Source organism: Crocuta crocuta, unplaced genomic scaffold (assembly GCF_008692635.1).
Source record: "Crocuta crocuta isolate KB4526 unplaced genomic scaffold, BGI_CrCroc_1.0 scaffold13, whole genome shotgun sequence".
In the NCBI taxonomy this organism is placed as follows: Eukaryota; Metazoa; Chordata; class Mammalia; order Carnivora; family Hyaenidae; genus Crocuta; species Crocuta crocuta.
In genome coordinates, this window is record NW_027530007.1 from 536675 (window position 1) to 552308 (window position 15634).

At 56.2% G+C, this 15634-nt stretch overlaps 1 protein-coding gene across 3 annotated transcripts; it reads right to left on the reverse strand.

Moving 5' to 3' along the window:
* Positions 1 to 548: 548 nt before the first annotated feature.
* Positions 549 to 8557, reverse strand: MIIP (migration and invasion inhibitory protein). 3 transcript variants are annotated; one of them, XM_077763786.1, is made up of 10 exons: positions 8472 to 8557; positions 6766 to 6952; positions 6193 to 6513; positions 5720 to 5804; positions 3443 to 3551; positions 3309 to 3361; positions 2473 to 2602; positions 2198 to 2294; positions 1127 to 1273; positions 549 to 864 (listed from the first exon to the last, which is right to left on the reverse strand). In XM_077763786.1, the coding sequence occupies exons 2-10, from the start codon at positions 6892 to 6894 to the stop codon at positions 793 to 795; spliced, it is 1143 nt and encodes a 380-aa protein (XP_077619912.1). In that variant the 5' UTR covers positions 6895 to 6952; positions 8472 to 8557; the 3' UTR covers positions 549 to 792. The 3 variants fall into 3 exon arrangements, with proteins under 3 accessions (XP_077619912.1, XP_077619909.1, XP_077619910.1); XM_077763783.1 differs by having other exon boundaries at positions 1088 to 1273; XM_077763784.1 differs by lacking the exon at positions 8472 to 8557 and adding an exon at positions 8187 to 8377 and having other exon boundaries at positions 1088 to 1273.
* Between the last annotated feature and the right edge of the window lie 7077 nt (positions 8558 to 15634).

Sequence of the window (15634 nt, forward strand, 5' to 3'; positions counted from 1 at the left end):
TGTGAGGGCTTCCTGTGGAAGCCACAGGAGACCACAACCCTACTTCCAGCCCTCAAAGTGGGGAAACCTCAGAAAAGCCAGGTGCCTCCTCTGGGCTTCGGTTCCTCATTTATTCCACATTCATCTTACAAACACGGGAATTTCGTATTGTTCAATCTATGGGGACACAGACACCGGCTGTTAAACCAGGAGCGGGATCTGCGCTCTCCGCCAACCCTGCCTCCACCCCTCCACCTCCCTGCCTGGCTCTCCGCTTCTCCATCGGCTTCCCCATCGGTGTGGCTTCCCCACTGGTGCTGGGTCCTGTGGTGGCAACTCTGGTTCCTCCCAACACCCACCCCCCCAGGGTCCAAGCGCCTCCCTCCCACCTGGGAACCCATCTACTCAGAGCTGGAAGCTGCACGGGGAACCAAACTTGGGGCATCGGATCCACTCGGCCCGGTGCAGGCTGTCAGATGAGTCTCTGCCCAGGCGAGGGGACCAGCCCGCTGCCAGGGCAGCTCCTGGGCACTGAGGGCATCAGCAGGACAGACCCAGCACGCGTGGGAATCGGGGCTACACAGAGCACCAAGCTTTATTTACAAACATGCCCCCCAACCCTGGAGTCCCCACCTCTGTCTCCAGGAAGAAGAAAGGCCTGGGCCCGTCCCACCTGCCCGGCCCAGGAAGGCGGGGCCTGTGTTCACCTCCCGCTAAAGCCAGGCAGGGTCCCCTCCGGTGGGCGCCCAGCCGGAGGAGGAGAGGGAGGAGAGGGGATGACAGGGGCTCACTCTTCCTGCGGGTGGCCAGTCCTCAGGGCCTCAGCCGGGGGGCGCGGGGCTGCAGTTCCGACCAGAATGGGGTGGAGGGTGGGACTCGTGTTGCCTGGAACGGTGAATGGGGAGGGGTGTCAGAGGGCACCACTCTGGAAGTCACCCCCAGTTCCCACGTCCTCCTTCCTGGGGAGGGTGGGGTAGCTGGCAAGGAGCAGCAGAGCCTGGAAGGGTGCTGTGAGCCGGGGGGATGGGACCCTGCAGAGATGCTTCCAGACTCTGCACTCCCCACCCCAATTACTCCCCGCCCCCCCCTTCCCGGGGACTCCACAGACCCCAGGGCTACTCCGAGGCATCTGTCCCTCCTGGGGTACCCTGGGCCATCCCGGGTGGGAAGGGCTGGCAGCCAACAGCTTCCGGTGCTGGGGCTCGGAGAAGACACAGGACCAGAGGTCGAGGCTCTTGGGGGCTGAGCTTTTCTCAGGCTTCGGAGGGAGAATGTCCCAGCCCATCAGGCAGTGCTGTGGAGAGCAAGGGGTTAATGCACCTGGCCTGTGGCAGAGCTCCCCCCTGATAGGGCGCACCCCAGGGAGGGGGCTGTGGCCCTCCTGGGACCGCCTGCATCCCCTAGATGGGGCCCAAACAGTCGCGGTGTCCTCTGCAGACTGAGGCTCCCACAGGGCAGCGGTCCCCTTCTTCCCACGAGGTTACCCCAGGCCTCCCTTTCCTTACGGGCTGACCCAGGCCCTGGGCCCCCGGCTGAGAGGGGAGGAGGGAAGGCCGTGGATGCGGACAGAGCACTTCCAGCTGTGCCGGGCTCTGCCCCTGACGGTACTGATTCACTGAACCACCCACCCCCTGCCCCCCTCTGAGGACCGTATGCTGCACTCATTTTACAGATGAGCAGGCTAACTGCCCTCAGCATCCTTTCTCTCCCCACCAATCCCCGCTTCCCCAGCCTCAACTGGGAGAGGGGTCCCCGCTGACCCCCACCCTTACCCAGGAGACACAAAAAACGTTTCTACAAGAGACGCTATGGAAACATTAAGGAGCTGGATTCAAATCCCAGCTCTTCCACCTGCTGGCCCGAGGCCAGGGCCCTCCCTCTGCCCTGTCTCCTCATCTGGACAGCAACAGGCCCCGCAAACTCGGCTATGAGGGCTCCATGACGTCACCCTCCTAAGGACTCACACACAGCACACGAGAGCTCAATAAATGGCACCCGTGTGTGTCACACCAGCACGTGGGCACACGCATCCTGGAAGCCCCGCCACAGGTGGGGAACAGGGAACGAGCAGAATACAGGTGATGGAAGTGGCCTAGCCAGAACTCCAGGGACCACGCTGTGTGGCCCTGAGACAGTCTGTGGTCTCTCTGGGCCTCAGGATCCGCCTGGAAACCCGGGCCGCATGCCCAGCTCCGCCCAGGCCCCACTCGCTGCTCACCCGGGGCAGGGCCAGCGTGTCGGAGGCATCGAAGCTCTTCCGCCGGTGGATGCGGTGCTGGTGCGGCGGGTCCAGAACAGACAGTGGGACGCTCACCCTGGGGGTGGGGCAGTGGGCAGAGAAGGGGTTGCTTGGGCACCTCCGGGCAGCAGTGGGGCCACAGCCCCAGACCCAGCTTTCCCTCAAGGCTGGCGGGCCTCAGGCTTGGCTCCTCTCCTCGGTCGCTGCCGCCCCTCTGACTGCCTCCAGCTGTCCTACCTGCTCTGACCACTCACCTGACCTGTGCAGGCTCCGCCAGGGTCTCGGAGCCCCGCTGGTCCCGGGGTGTCCTGCACAGGCGGCAGGGGGTGCCAGGATCCGAAGGTACCAGAAAGAGGCGCCGGTTGACACGGTAACAGTACACGCCTGCGGGGCCATGAGAAGCGGCAGCTCCCTTCGGCCGGGGGCCCGGATCCCCGGACCCCTCGCCGCCCCAACCACACAGGCTCCCGACGGCCCCGGTGCCCATCGGCCACACGCACAGGCACACAGATGTACACGTGCAGAACACGTGCACGCACCTGCGCTCACATGATCAGAGGACACACGCTTGCACATGCACACACGCTAGCACCTTCACAGCCGTCAATGTGACGTGTGCAAATGTGAAGCACGGCTCCATACGGTCACATTCACAGACACTCATGCACGTGCCTAAACTGGCAATCACACAGTGTGTGTGGCACACCCACATTCACACGTAAGCCTTTCCTTACTCACCACGTGCTGCAGACACAAACCCGAAGCAAAGGCTCTGGGCTCCTGTGACTGAGCCGGCACCCCCCCCAAGGCCTCCCCAGAGTGCCGGGTGGAGGAAGTGGGGGTCACACAGGAAAGGAGGCAGCTGGCGAGAGGTGAGGTGACAACGGACGGGCCCTGATCTCCACAAGGCCAGGCCTCAGCGCACCCCCACTGCCACGGCCCCCACCCAGGGCTTGCTCCACCCACCGTGTCCGGACCCCAGGCCTCCCTCCCCAAGTCCCCGCCACCCAAGCTGCTTCCCTAGGCCCGCCCCCCCTGCCCCCCCCCAGACGCGGGCCAGGCTCCTGAGCATTTACGTATTGACACTCACATTCGTGGTCTCGCTCCTCCCCACTGCTCTCCCGGAGGCCTAGGAACTGGGGCCTGTAAAGTGAAAGGGGTGAGCGGGCCAGGCGACGGGGTCCCCGAGCCGCCCTGCCCACCCCCTCGGCCAGCCCTGCTCACTTGGGGTCCCTGTGAACGCACTCCTCCTTGTTGGCTTCCCGGAAATGCCGCAGCTCCGAGAAGAAGGCCTCGGGCTTGCTGGTGATGGGCGAGGTGCTGTCCAGAGACCCTGGAGCGGGCAAAGCACCGGGGAGCTGCCGCGTGGGCCCTGGCCGAGGCTCCGGGAGCTCGGCACAGCACCCCAGTCTGCCTGCTTTAGCTTTGCCCCCCACGGTGCCCCCCACAGACCTGGAGGGGGCCCTCTGCTCACTGCGCGCGTGCGTGTCTACCCCTGACGTGCATGCAACCATCCACATTTACGGAGCCCCTCGTGGGGGCCAGACACTGGGTTTTTTTAAGTTTTATTTCTTTATTTTGAAAGAGAGAGAGAGAGCACGTGCAGAAGGAGCGGAGGGAGAAGGAGAGAATTCCAAGCAGGCTCCGCACTGTCAGCACAGAGCCCGCCGCAGGGCTCAAACTCACGAACCGTGAGATCATCGCCTGAGATGCAACCAAGAGTTGGATACTTAGAAGACTGGGCCACCCAGACGCCCCACACCCTCCTGAGCCTTATAAATATGGTGGCAACCAACTAGTCACCACTGAAACCCGTGTCACAACACCGAATAGTTAACGCCTGCCAGGAAGCCAAAGGGCAGAGTGAGGCCAGCGCTGGCCACACAGAGCGCACGGGTGACGGGATGGTGTCGGCGGGGGCCCGGGGCCAGAGCCCAGCCCAGAAAAAGCGAGGGAGGGAAACCGGAGTCAGTGAGCCCAGGACAGCCCTTCCGAGAAGTTCTGTTATAAAGAAAAGCAGAGAAAACAGGCAGTAACCAGAAGCAAACGTAAGATGAAGAGACACGTTTCATCGGGATAGAAAAGAGCACGTCGCAGCTCTACCCCCGAGCAGAGGGGAGACTTCGCTAAGTGGCTCAGCCCTGTCACCCCTCAATGGGGACAGCAGCAGCACCCACCTGATAGGGTCACTGTGAAAAGCACAGGAGAGAATAGGAGTAAAGGAAAGAACGCCACCCCTGGGTCCCAGCCACCCCACGGAGCACCTGCTTTCAGGAAGTAGCTCAACCTCTCTGTGCCTCCGCTTCCTCCTTTGCCGAAGGAGGATCCAAACAGCACCCACCTCTTCAGGCCATTCACTCTTGCTCATTCAACAAGTGTTTTCTGAGGGCCCGCCATGTGTCTCGCACCTTCCCCGGCTCTCACTTGGGAAATACACCAAGACAGCCCTGGCCCTGCTCAAACGAAGCTTACGTTCTAGATAAGAACAAAGGAGGGGCGCCTGGGTGGCTCAGTTGGTTGAGCATCTGACTTCAGCTCAGGTCATGATCTCGCGGTCTGTGGGTTCAAGCCCCACGTGGGGCTCTGTGCTGACAGCTTGGAGCCTGGAGCCTGCTTCGGATTCTGTGTCTCCCTCTCCCTCCTTCTCCCTCTCTCTGCCTCTCCCTGCTCATGCTATCTCTCTTGCTCTCAAAAATAACTAAAACATTAAAATAATTGGAAAAGAAAAAAAAGAAACAAGGAAACACAGAGGGCCTGGCTGGCTCCGTTGGAAGAGAAGGATCTCGGGGCAGTGAGTTCAAGCCCCACATGGGGGTGTAAAGATTACTTAAAAGAAATCAAAACTTCAAGAAAAAAAGAAAGAACCAAGGAAACAAGATCATTCCTGAGAACGAATGGTACGAAGAACATACAAATGACTGATGCCACCGGCAGTGATGCAGGGGGCGGTGGCCCTACATTATGCTCGCAAGAAGGCTGAGCCTTTAAGCTGGGCCCTCAGTGATGAGAAGGAACCACAGGGTGTGAACCTGGGGAAGTGCATGCCAGGCAGTGGGGACAGCAAGTGCAAAGGCCCTGAGGTAGCCATGAGTGTGGCAGGTTCAAGGACCACCCAGGAGACCAGTGAGGCTGGAGCATAGAGCCGGAAGGTGGACAGGCAGAGGTCATGTCAACAGGACTAACTGAGGCTAGGTCATACCTCCTAAGTCTAAATGAGGATTTGGGATTTTATTCTAACGGCTAAGTATTCTGATTGCCATGTTTAAAAACTTCATTCTGGCTGCCATGTCAAAAATGGACAGTGATGGGGTGGACGAAGCCAAAGGGAGAGCAGCTGGGCCAGAGGTTGCAGGGGGTGGGGGTGTGGGGGGNAATGCAGAGTGCTGTGCATACGGAGCGTTGCAGGGGCCTCACACCAATAAATACTAAAGAATATGGCAGCTCTCACTCATCCATTCAGCCCCGATAGGGGCTCAGACAGGTACGTGGAAGAGGCCATACCTGCAATCCAATCGTAGCCCAAGTATGGTCTGAGGCGCCAACTCTTGTCAGGCACTGGAGACTCCTCACTGAAGGTCACTCTTGGCTGAGGAGGGAGACAAAGAGGGACAGAGACTAGGCCTGAAGGCTCAGCCCGAAGGAGGTCCCACCTTGGGGGAAGGAAATGAGCCGTGTCTTAGCTTACACCCTGACATGGACTCCGGGGCTCGGCCAAGGACCTGGGAGCTGGAAGACAAGAACCGGCCCCCAAGTTCCCTCTGAGCCTTGGTCTTCCCATCTGTATAATGGGCTCATCACCTTCTTCCCAAAGTGCTGAGAAACTAACAACCACCACTTTTCAAGCATGTATGGGGAGCTGGACATGACTCGAGGCATCTTCTGGAAGCCTCTCACTCTGTAAGGGGGGCTGCCCATGGGTGCGTTTGTCAGACAGGGAAACTGAAGTTCAAGGAAGTTCCATTCTCCCGTGTTACCTTGGACAGCCTGCTTTGTTGACCCAGGATGGAGGTCTGGGCCTGGGCCTCCTGAGGTCCTGGACTGTCCAGCTCTCCTGAAAGTTCTGGGTCATCTGGGTCTGAGACGGCCAGTGAGGGTGCCAAGCAGGGCCTCAGTGAACCCAGGGACGGCCGGTGTCGGTGCGTGGCAGGTGGGAGAGACGTCACTCCAGAGCTGGCCCCGCCAGGCCGCGACATATCACAGGGGTCACCCTGGTGGGTATCCCGAAGGCTGGAGGCTCTCGGGGCCATCGAGGACGCCTCCTGGGAGTCGCAGCTGCTGCTGGAGTCCCACGCTGACTGGAACCGAGAGGCCAGGTGACCGGGGCGGCCCGGTCCCGCACCCAGCTGGCCTGCACTAGGCACGAAGGCCTGGGTCCTCATTCCTGCTCCGGCCTCTGCATGTCCCGGCCAGTCCCTTCCTGGCCGGGCCTCAGTTTTCCCTTCATCACTAACCTGGGCACGCCGCACCTGAGGTCTGGCTTCCGGCCTGGTCAGGCGGCCCCCTCCCCGCACCCTCCGCCCCCCGGAGCCCTCAAGGTGGGCGCTCACCCCTGAGGCTGCCTTGGCCACCGACCGCCGCACAGCATCTTGTCCGACCCGCAGCTGCCTCAGGAGCACCAGGTTGAGCTGCCGGAGCCGCGCCCAGTCCTTGGTCTCCAGCATCCCAGGCGCTGCCATGCTTCCTCCTGGGCCGCGGAGCCCCCTCCAGGCGGGGAACCAGGCCCAGCTCTTCTACCTGCAGCCAAGACAGCATGACACTGGGCGGAGGAGGCTGCCCGTGGAGCCAGAGGCCTGGGTTCGAATCCCCGCTCTGGAACACTTTCACTGTGCAGCCTCAAGCAAGCGATTTAATCTCGCTGTGCCTCAGTTTCCTCACCTGCCAAACAGAGATGCTCTAACTCGTGAGGTGACTGCAGGGATTTTTTTTAAGGTTTATTTATTTTTTGAGAGAGAGAGAGCAGGGGAGGGGCAGAGAGAGAGAGAGAGGGAGAGAGAGAATCCCAGTCAGGCTCCACGCAGTCAGCACATGGGCTCGAACCCAAACTGAATTTATGACCTGAGCCAAAACCAAGAGTCAGCCACTAAACCGACTGAGCTGAGCTACCCAGGCGCCCTATTTTAATTTCATTGTTTTAAGTTTGTTTATTTTTGAGAGAGAGGGTGCGTTACCGTAGGGATTAAATGAGATAATGCATGTTAAACCTTAGTATGGGACCTAGTGAGCACATAGTGAGCATCCCATAAATATCTATTATTAAACTGGCCATAGTGTGTTCACTTACATGCCGAAAGAGAACACTCCCCCTTTAACAATGAATTAGGATAATATGCATCTTCCCTTCCTTTTTACAAATGAAGAAACCAAAGTTCAGGGGCGCCTGGGTGGCTTAGTCGGTTAAGCGTCCAACTTTCGCTTAGGTCATGATCTCACGGTTCGTGGGTTCAAGTGCCGCGTCAGGCTCCATGCTGACTGCCAGCTCAGAGCCTGGAGCCTGTTTCAGTCTGTGACTCCCTCTCTCTCTGACCCTCCCCTGTTCACGCTGTCCCTCTCTCTCCTAGAAATAAATAAAACATTAAAAAAAAAACAAAAGAAACCAAAGTTCAGAAAAGTTACCCAACTTGCCCCACGTCACACAGCTAGTAAGTGACAAAGCCAGGATTTGAACCCAAATCTGGCTACAGGGTCCATGCTCACTCCAGCCTCTTTCTTGGGCAGAGAGGTGCTTGGGAAGCCTTCTCTCCTCACTCTTTACCCCCCGCAGGATCCAGTTCAGGGACAGATGTTCTGGAAGGGATTTCTGCAGACTAGGGGGAGGGGCTGCCTAACCCTCTCAGGGCCCCAGGCCCAGCCTCCACCCAGAAACCCGGGGTCCCTCAACGTGCCCCATCCCGGTTTTAACACTGGGTCGGGCCAGACCCTACTCACAGAAACCCGGCCCGGCCCCCAACCCTCCCTCCCACCCACACACCTGGATCGCCCTCACCAGGAGCCCCCTTCTCAAGGGCAGGCTGCAGGGGCTGAGGCCGAAAGAAACTAGACTACACCGGACACTCCCCCCACACACGCGTCCCGAGTATAGACGATCCTGGCTCCTGCCGCGCTCTGGGAAGCTAACAGCTGCGCAAACGCAACAGGAAGGCGATGTTCACAACACAGGGCAGCAAAACTGCCGGAGGCTCCCGGGAAAGGAAGGCTACCGCCTTCCTTCCCATCGCGNTCCTCCCCACACCCGCCCCGCAGCTCCCGCCCTCACCTCCTGGAAACCTGGAAACCCGGAGAGCCGCAAGCCCGCTGCCGCTTTCGTAGCCCGGAGTTCCGCCCTGCCTGCCCCACGCTTCACCGGCTGTGGGCGGGGCCCGATCCGGCCACTCTGATTGGTCAGGTTGCGGGCGGAGTCGGACGCTCCTGCGAAAGTTACTCGGCATTCAGAAGGGGCAGTTTCAACATTGGGGCGGGACTAACAGAGGGACTCAACAGCTGATTGGTCAACTGCCGAGGTCGCGTACTGGACGTCCACTGTCGGAATGGGGCGGGCTCCCGGAGAGCGAACTCCGATTGGTCAGGATGGGGCGGCCAGACACGCAGAATTTGGCTACGGCAGTTTCCGAGTCCGTACCTGGCGCCGCTCCCACCAAGCGGAATTCAGCGGAGGGACGCCGGGCGGAGCTGGGGCAGGCGGCGGCTGGACACCCGTTCTTCCATACTTTCTTTCCGGCATTTATCGTGCCTACTTTGTGCCAACAGGCACTGTACTAGGCACTGGGAGGCAGAGAAGAATGAAGAGGGGTCCCTGCCTGGAGGAAAGGGAGAGGCAATGGGTAAAGCACGGACACAGATACCTATAATGTGTGCGGAGTGCTGTGTTCCCGCTATTTTTCCACAGGCTGGTGCATTCCAGCCCCGTTTCACAGAGAAAACAAAAACGAAGTCGTAAGAGATGAAGTGACTTGCTCAGAACATTTAAAAACCAATCAGTGTAATTCAGCAAATTAACAGAAAGGAAGAAAAGGTAAAAGGGACGAAGGAAAAAGGAAAAGAAAGGGAGAGAGAGGGATCATTTTGGAGTGATGGACATGTTTTAAAATTGGATTGTGGTGAAGGCTGCACAGCCTTGTAAATTTACTTAAATGATTGGATTTGATGGTATGTAAATTACACCTCAATAAAGCTGTTTTTTTTTTAATTGAATTCGTACCCTCTGTACAATCCAGTCATTCTACTTCTAAGCATTTATCCAAGAAGAAAAAAAAATTGCCCATACAAAGAGTTGCATAGGAATGTTCATAGCAGCTTTATCCAAACGTCTGTCAACAGGTAGGTGGATAAACAAATCACAGTATATCCATACAACGGATACTACTCAGCAATAAAAATGAATAAATTATTGATATGCACAGTATGGATGCATCTCGAGATAATTATGCTGCATGGAAAAGAAAGTACATATTGTATCTTCCGTCTGTATAAAACTTTAGAAAATGTAAACTGATCTATAGCTGTATAGTGATAGGAAGCTAAGTGGTTGCTAGGAGATGGAGTGGAAGGAAGCAGGATAAAGGGCAAGGAGGGAAGCTTGGCAGTGACGGGTAACGCTCGCTGTCTTCGTCGTGGTGATGGTCTCATGGTGCGTGTGGTGCATATATATGTCTAAGGTTATTAAACTGTACAGTTTAAATGTCCAGTTCGCTCTATATAAATTATAGCTTTTTAAATGTATGTTTAATTATTTTGAGAGAAGGTGGGGAAGGAAGGGCAGAGAGAGGAGAGAGAGAAAATCCCAAGCTGTGCTGTGCACTGCAGAGCCCAGCCCAGGGCTCGATCGCATGAACCATGGAATCATGACTGGAGCCAAAATCAAGTCAGACGCTTAATGAACTGAGCCACCCAGGCGCCCCTATAAAATTATATTTTGACAGGAGTGCCTGGCTAGCTCAGTTGGTAGAGCATATGACTTTTGATCTCAGGGTGGTTAGGTCAAGCCCCATGTTGGGTGTAGAGCTTACTTTTAAATAAATAAATAAATACTCGATACAGTTGTTAAAAGACGTGAAGCAAGTAGGGGCACCTGGGTGGCTTAGTCGGTTAAGCGTCCGACTTTCGCTTCGGTCATGATCTCGCGGTTCGTGGGTTCGAGCCCCGCGTCGGGCTCTGTGCTGACTGCCAGCTCAGAGCCTGGAGCCTGTTTCTGTCTGTGACTCCCTCTCTCTCTGACCCTCCCCTGCTCACACTGTCTCTCTCTCTCTCCTAGAAATAAATAAAAGACTTTTTAAAAAATTTAAAAAAAAAGTGAAGCAAGTAAACAAGAACTTGGCCTCACTGGGCACAGTGTGTCTGTAGTAGCCGGAATGGACAGCTGCCACTCTCGGGCCACCATGCCCTCTCCGGAGTGGCCCTGAGGACAAATCAAAGCCTAATCCTTGCCCCAGTGGACACAGCTGTGCGCTGCACACTTGGTCACCCACGCAGAAAGAGGGATGGACGGCCCGAGGAACAGACACACACAGTGCCCTGGGTGCTGGCAAACGGCTGGCAGTCAGGAAGCTGAGAGGAAAAGTCTGGAAGACGGGGCGCAGGAGAACTGGGGAAGGGGCAGGAAGATGAACCGGTGATAACCAGTGAGAGGGGCGCAACAGATGAAGTCTCTGTCTTACGTTTCACATCCATCAGAGAATATCCCCCGCAGGGCAAAAGGTTGGTCCACAAACAGCAGGAGTGGGGCGCCTGGCTGGCTCAGTGGGTTGAGCATCCACCTCTTGATTTCAGCTCAATTCATGGTCTCACGGTTCCTGAGTTTGAGCCCTGCATCAGGCTCTGCACTGTCAGTGCAGAGCCTGCGTCCAGTTCTCTCTCTCCCTCTCTCTCTGCCCCTCTCCTGCTTGCACTCTATCTCTCTCAAAGTAAATAAACACTTAAAAAAAAAAAAAGCAGCTGGAAGGGAGGATGTGCTGCTAGATGTCAGCATGTCTTCCTCCTCAGCCACCCTAGAGCGAGTACAGTGGGTCCAATGACAGACAGAGCAGCCATGAATATGGGGGTAAAGTGGCCTGGGCTCCTCTCACGAAGGCTCATGAAGGTCCTTCTGCCACTGAACACCTCGTCTGCCGAAACAGGACCAAAGCTGAGCCCTCAATATGCCGTCTCCAAGAGACCAGCCAGCCACTGGTAGCAGATCGATAGCGTCAGTCCCCTGATGGAAGGGGGCCGTTTGTATTTATTGAAATTGACGCTGCTCCAGATACCAGCTCCCCCAACCCGCTTGTGGGGCGCTCACCCACACCACCAGGTGAGGGCTTTAGACCACCTGATGTAGTGACCTGGTATAGGCACATGGCCTCACACGAATGGACCCATTTTTTTGGCAAAATGTGGAACAATGGGCATCTGACTAAAGGATGCAGCGATCTTACCAGGAACCCAACACCCAGGTGGCATAGCCTGGAAGGGCCAAACTCAGGGACCATACCTCGCAGCTCTTTTCTCCAAGGAGCTGAGATGTGCCACGGTGTCCCCTGCGGCTACACACATGCGCACAGGAAGCAGAGGGTGGAAGTCAGAAGGCCTCACCCCCTATCACGCCATGACCCACTTCTGGGCTTTATGTTTCCTGTGCCTGGGGGCAGGAAGCGTCTGCCCAGGGACACAGTAGGGTCCCAACTAGAAGATGTGACCCACTCACTGTCCCAGTCCCGCTGGCAGACCAGCAGGCCTATGGGATCACCCTGAGGACCCAGAGCCGCGCAGTGGGGCAGGGAGGTGTCGGGAACGCCCTTAGGTGTCTGTCTCTCGGTGTCTCCACACCCACTGGTAACAGTAAGTGTGGCGATCACAGCCCGTCCAGGGCATGACAGCTGAGGGCTGGGATCCCCAGGGATGAAGTCTGGATCACCCCACCAGGACATGACCAGAGCAGGGGCAGCGTAAGGGAAAAGGGAGATCTAGGATGGGCGTGGTCGAGGGACCAGCTGTAGCAGCAGGGCTGTAGCTAGGGCCACCAGTCCCCTGAGAAAGAGACTGCTGGCTACCACCTTGTAGGGCTCTGCTGGGTCAGACTCAGACCCTGCCCGCTCTCAGGAAAGAAGGGAGAGAAAGCAAGCGCAGCTCTGAGTGATTTGCGGGGTGGGCTGTTTTGCACACGCCTGCTACACCCCTTGGGCCCCTCCCGGCCTCACTTGCCTCGTGCACTAGCTCTGCCTGGGCTGAGTGAGTTGCAGTGAGCACAGCCTGCCCACACCACACCCGCAGCCCGTGCCCGTCCCCCAGCCAGAGCCCGTGCCCCTCACCTCCACCATCCACCGTGGCGCCCAACATTCATATGTGCGACGCAGAATGCAGAGTCAGTGCCCCGTGGGGCAAAGCTTCAACCAATGGGAAGAGAGAAATACTGGATAAATTCTTCCCCCTTCCTCCCCACCAATAATGGCGCCTGGCGTCTCAAGGTCACAGCCCATTATTCTGCAGGGACAGTTAATGGTGGCCAATTCGATAAAGCATCCTTCTGGTAGCCCTCCTTCCTGATTTTCTCTGCCTCCCTCCCCTCCTGCTCCCTGGGGTTGTTCTGCAGAATAAAATGAGGGCGCGTGAGCCTTCTGCTTGAGGCTCTGCTTTCTGGGGAAGCCTGGCCAAGGCACCATCCATGTGCTGACTCCCAAATGCGTTATCTCTGGGCCAGACTCCACCCGAACTCCAAGTTCTCATATCCAACTAATGAAGAGGGACCTTAAGTTGGACGTGTCCAACACGGAACTCCTGATTTCCTCCAAACCTGCTCCACTGCAGCTCTCCCCATCCCCCCATGCGCCCAGAAGCCTGAATGATCCATGGCTCATGATGTGACGTCTGTCAGCACATCATCGCATCATTTCTGTCCTCAAAAGGCCTCCAGAACCTGAGCGCTTTTCACCACCTCCACCACAGGACCCGGGCTGGAAGTCAGCTCCTGTGACTCCTCTGCTCAAAGCTCTCCAATCCCATCTACCTCACTGAGAGTAAAGCCAAAGTCCTTATCCGTACGATCCCGGTCTGCTTCCAGTTCTGTTTTACACCTAATCTCCTACTAATCTCTCCCTCCATCGTTCTGCTCCAGCCACACTGGTCTCATTTGGTTAAAGATGTTGGGCATGCTCCTACCGCAGGGTCTTTGCACATGCCGGTCCCTCTGTCTAGAACACATTGCCCCAGATATCCACAGAACCGGTTTCATTCCCCACTGTCTTCCTCCAAATGTTGTCTTGATAAATTGGACTGAATTAAGAACTTCTCATCAAAAGACACCATGAGAAGAATGGAAAAGGAGCCACCGAATGGGAGAAGATCTGAACAAGACGGGGAAATGGACAGAAGATGGGAGAGGCACATCACCCCTGACAGAGAGGATAGCTGGGGTGTGAGAGGTGCTCGGCCTCACCAGTCACCAAGGAAATGCAAATAAAGCCCGTTACAGCGGAAAGACCAAACTTGGAAGAGCTGACACAGTCTAGCTGGCGAGGAGGGGGAGCATCTGCTGATGCAGAGCTGCTGGGCAATTTCTACAGAGCCGTGCGCCGGCTCAGCCCACACAGCAGGTCCCCTATACACAAGGCCCATGTAACGGGTCCTGTGTGCACCAGGGCAAGTGCTGGAATGGCCCAAGAAGCACTGCTTATAGGCCTACCCCAACCACACTCCCATACCCTGCCCTGCCTCACTCGTCTTCCCCCACAGTCCTTCTGATATACTATGTCTTTCACTCAATGGGTTTGGCCTATGGTCTGCCTTCCCCCCACTAGCATACTGGCTCTAAAAAAAAAACAAATTTGGGGGGCGCCTGGGTGGCTCAGTTGGTTTGAGCATCCAACTATGGCTCAGGTCATGATCTCACAGCTCGTGAGTTCAAGCCCCACATCAGGCTCTGTGCAGACAGCTCAGAGCCTGGAGCCTGCTTTGGATCCTGTGTCTCTCTCTCTGCCCCTCCCTTGCTCTCACTCTGTCTCTCTCTCAAAACTAAACGTTAAAAAAAAAAAAAAAAAAAAAAACCAAAAATNAGAAATTTTTATCCACCTATTCGCTGCTGCTATTTCTAATGCTTTGCACTGTGCTCCTTAGCATAGAGTAGGCACTCAAATACTTCACTGAATTAGTGAACTTCCTCATTTGCACAAAGAAGCAAAAAAGTCACTGATATTTTGGGGGGAAATTTGGGTGCATGAGTATACACGCCCCAAGTTCTCATTAAAAGTTGGCTGTTCTCGTCTTAAGCCTGAGAGTCTGACCCAGAGACAGAGATCTCTGTTATGGAGGACAGAGTGGATTTAGATGACATCTGTGAAGAGGGCCCAAGCTTGGAAGAAGGGGTACATTCTGGCTACACCCTTTGTGACTAAATAGGGATGCTGTTACCGGAGGACCGAAGTCCCACCTCTTGGATTCCTCAGAACTCTCAGTGGGCAGATGAGGTAGGCTGAGAAACCACAGGCATCTGGTCCTGACTGGGGACAGAGAACGAGGCGGTGCCGAGTGGGGAACCGCACAGAACACGTCTTTTAAAAAGATGGGTCATCGCCACGGAGTAGCTGGGAAGCAGTCGGTGCATTGCAGATAGCAGCTGAAGAGAAAATAGTTGTGTCACAGAGAAAGGGTACTGAGTGATCAGAAATTTTGGGTTCACAACGTACTTATACATGCATGTGCTGGTTCATCATGTTTCTAATTGTGGGTAAGGGTAAAAAAAAAGTTTGAAAGGCACCGGGTTTTGGGGAAATTAGGACTTGGGCTCTAATCCAGGCTCCATCAGCCCCTCCGGCTGCTGGGATTTGAACATTTCAAAGCCCTTAGTGGCATGCTTACTTTCAGGAAGTTTCCAGGAACATTTGATAACTCTGGCCCCCAACCCCGGAGGGCTAATAATGTGTGTTATCAGGACAGGATTTGTTAATTCAACAGGTAGTTACTGAGTTCTGATTCTGTGCCAGGCCCTGGACTGGACACTTGGCACAGATCAATGGGCAGAACAGACAAAACCCTCAGGCTTTGCAGGGCTTCCGCTGCAGCATGTGGACACACAAAACAGCATTAGGTGCTGGGGGACGGCCGTTAGGAAGCATGTCGATTCCGTACACTGCAGGGCAAGGGTCCTCAGAAGTGCCAGGCAACAGGGACAGAGAGAGGGATTTTAAATAGGGTGGTCCGGGTAGACCCAATGAGAGAACGTTCCAACAGGCTTGCAGGTAAAGGAGTGGCCGCAGCCATGTCTAGAGGAACAGGAAGAGGGTCAGCCTGTGCAAAGACTTAAGGTATGTGCCGAGCGGGTCCAAACAGCAAGGAGCCAGCTCGGCCAAAGCAGAGGGTGCCAGGGAGCCAGGAGCGGACAGAGGCGGTGCAGACCCCGAAAGGCCACCGGGGGAGATTTGGGCCTGTTCTGGGTGGGACAGGAGCCAGGGT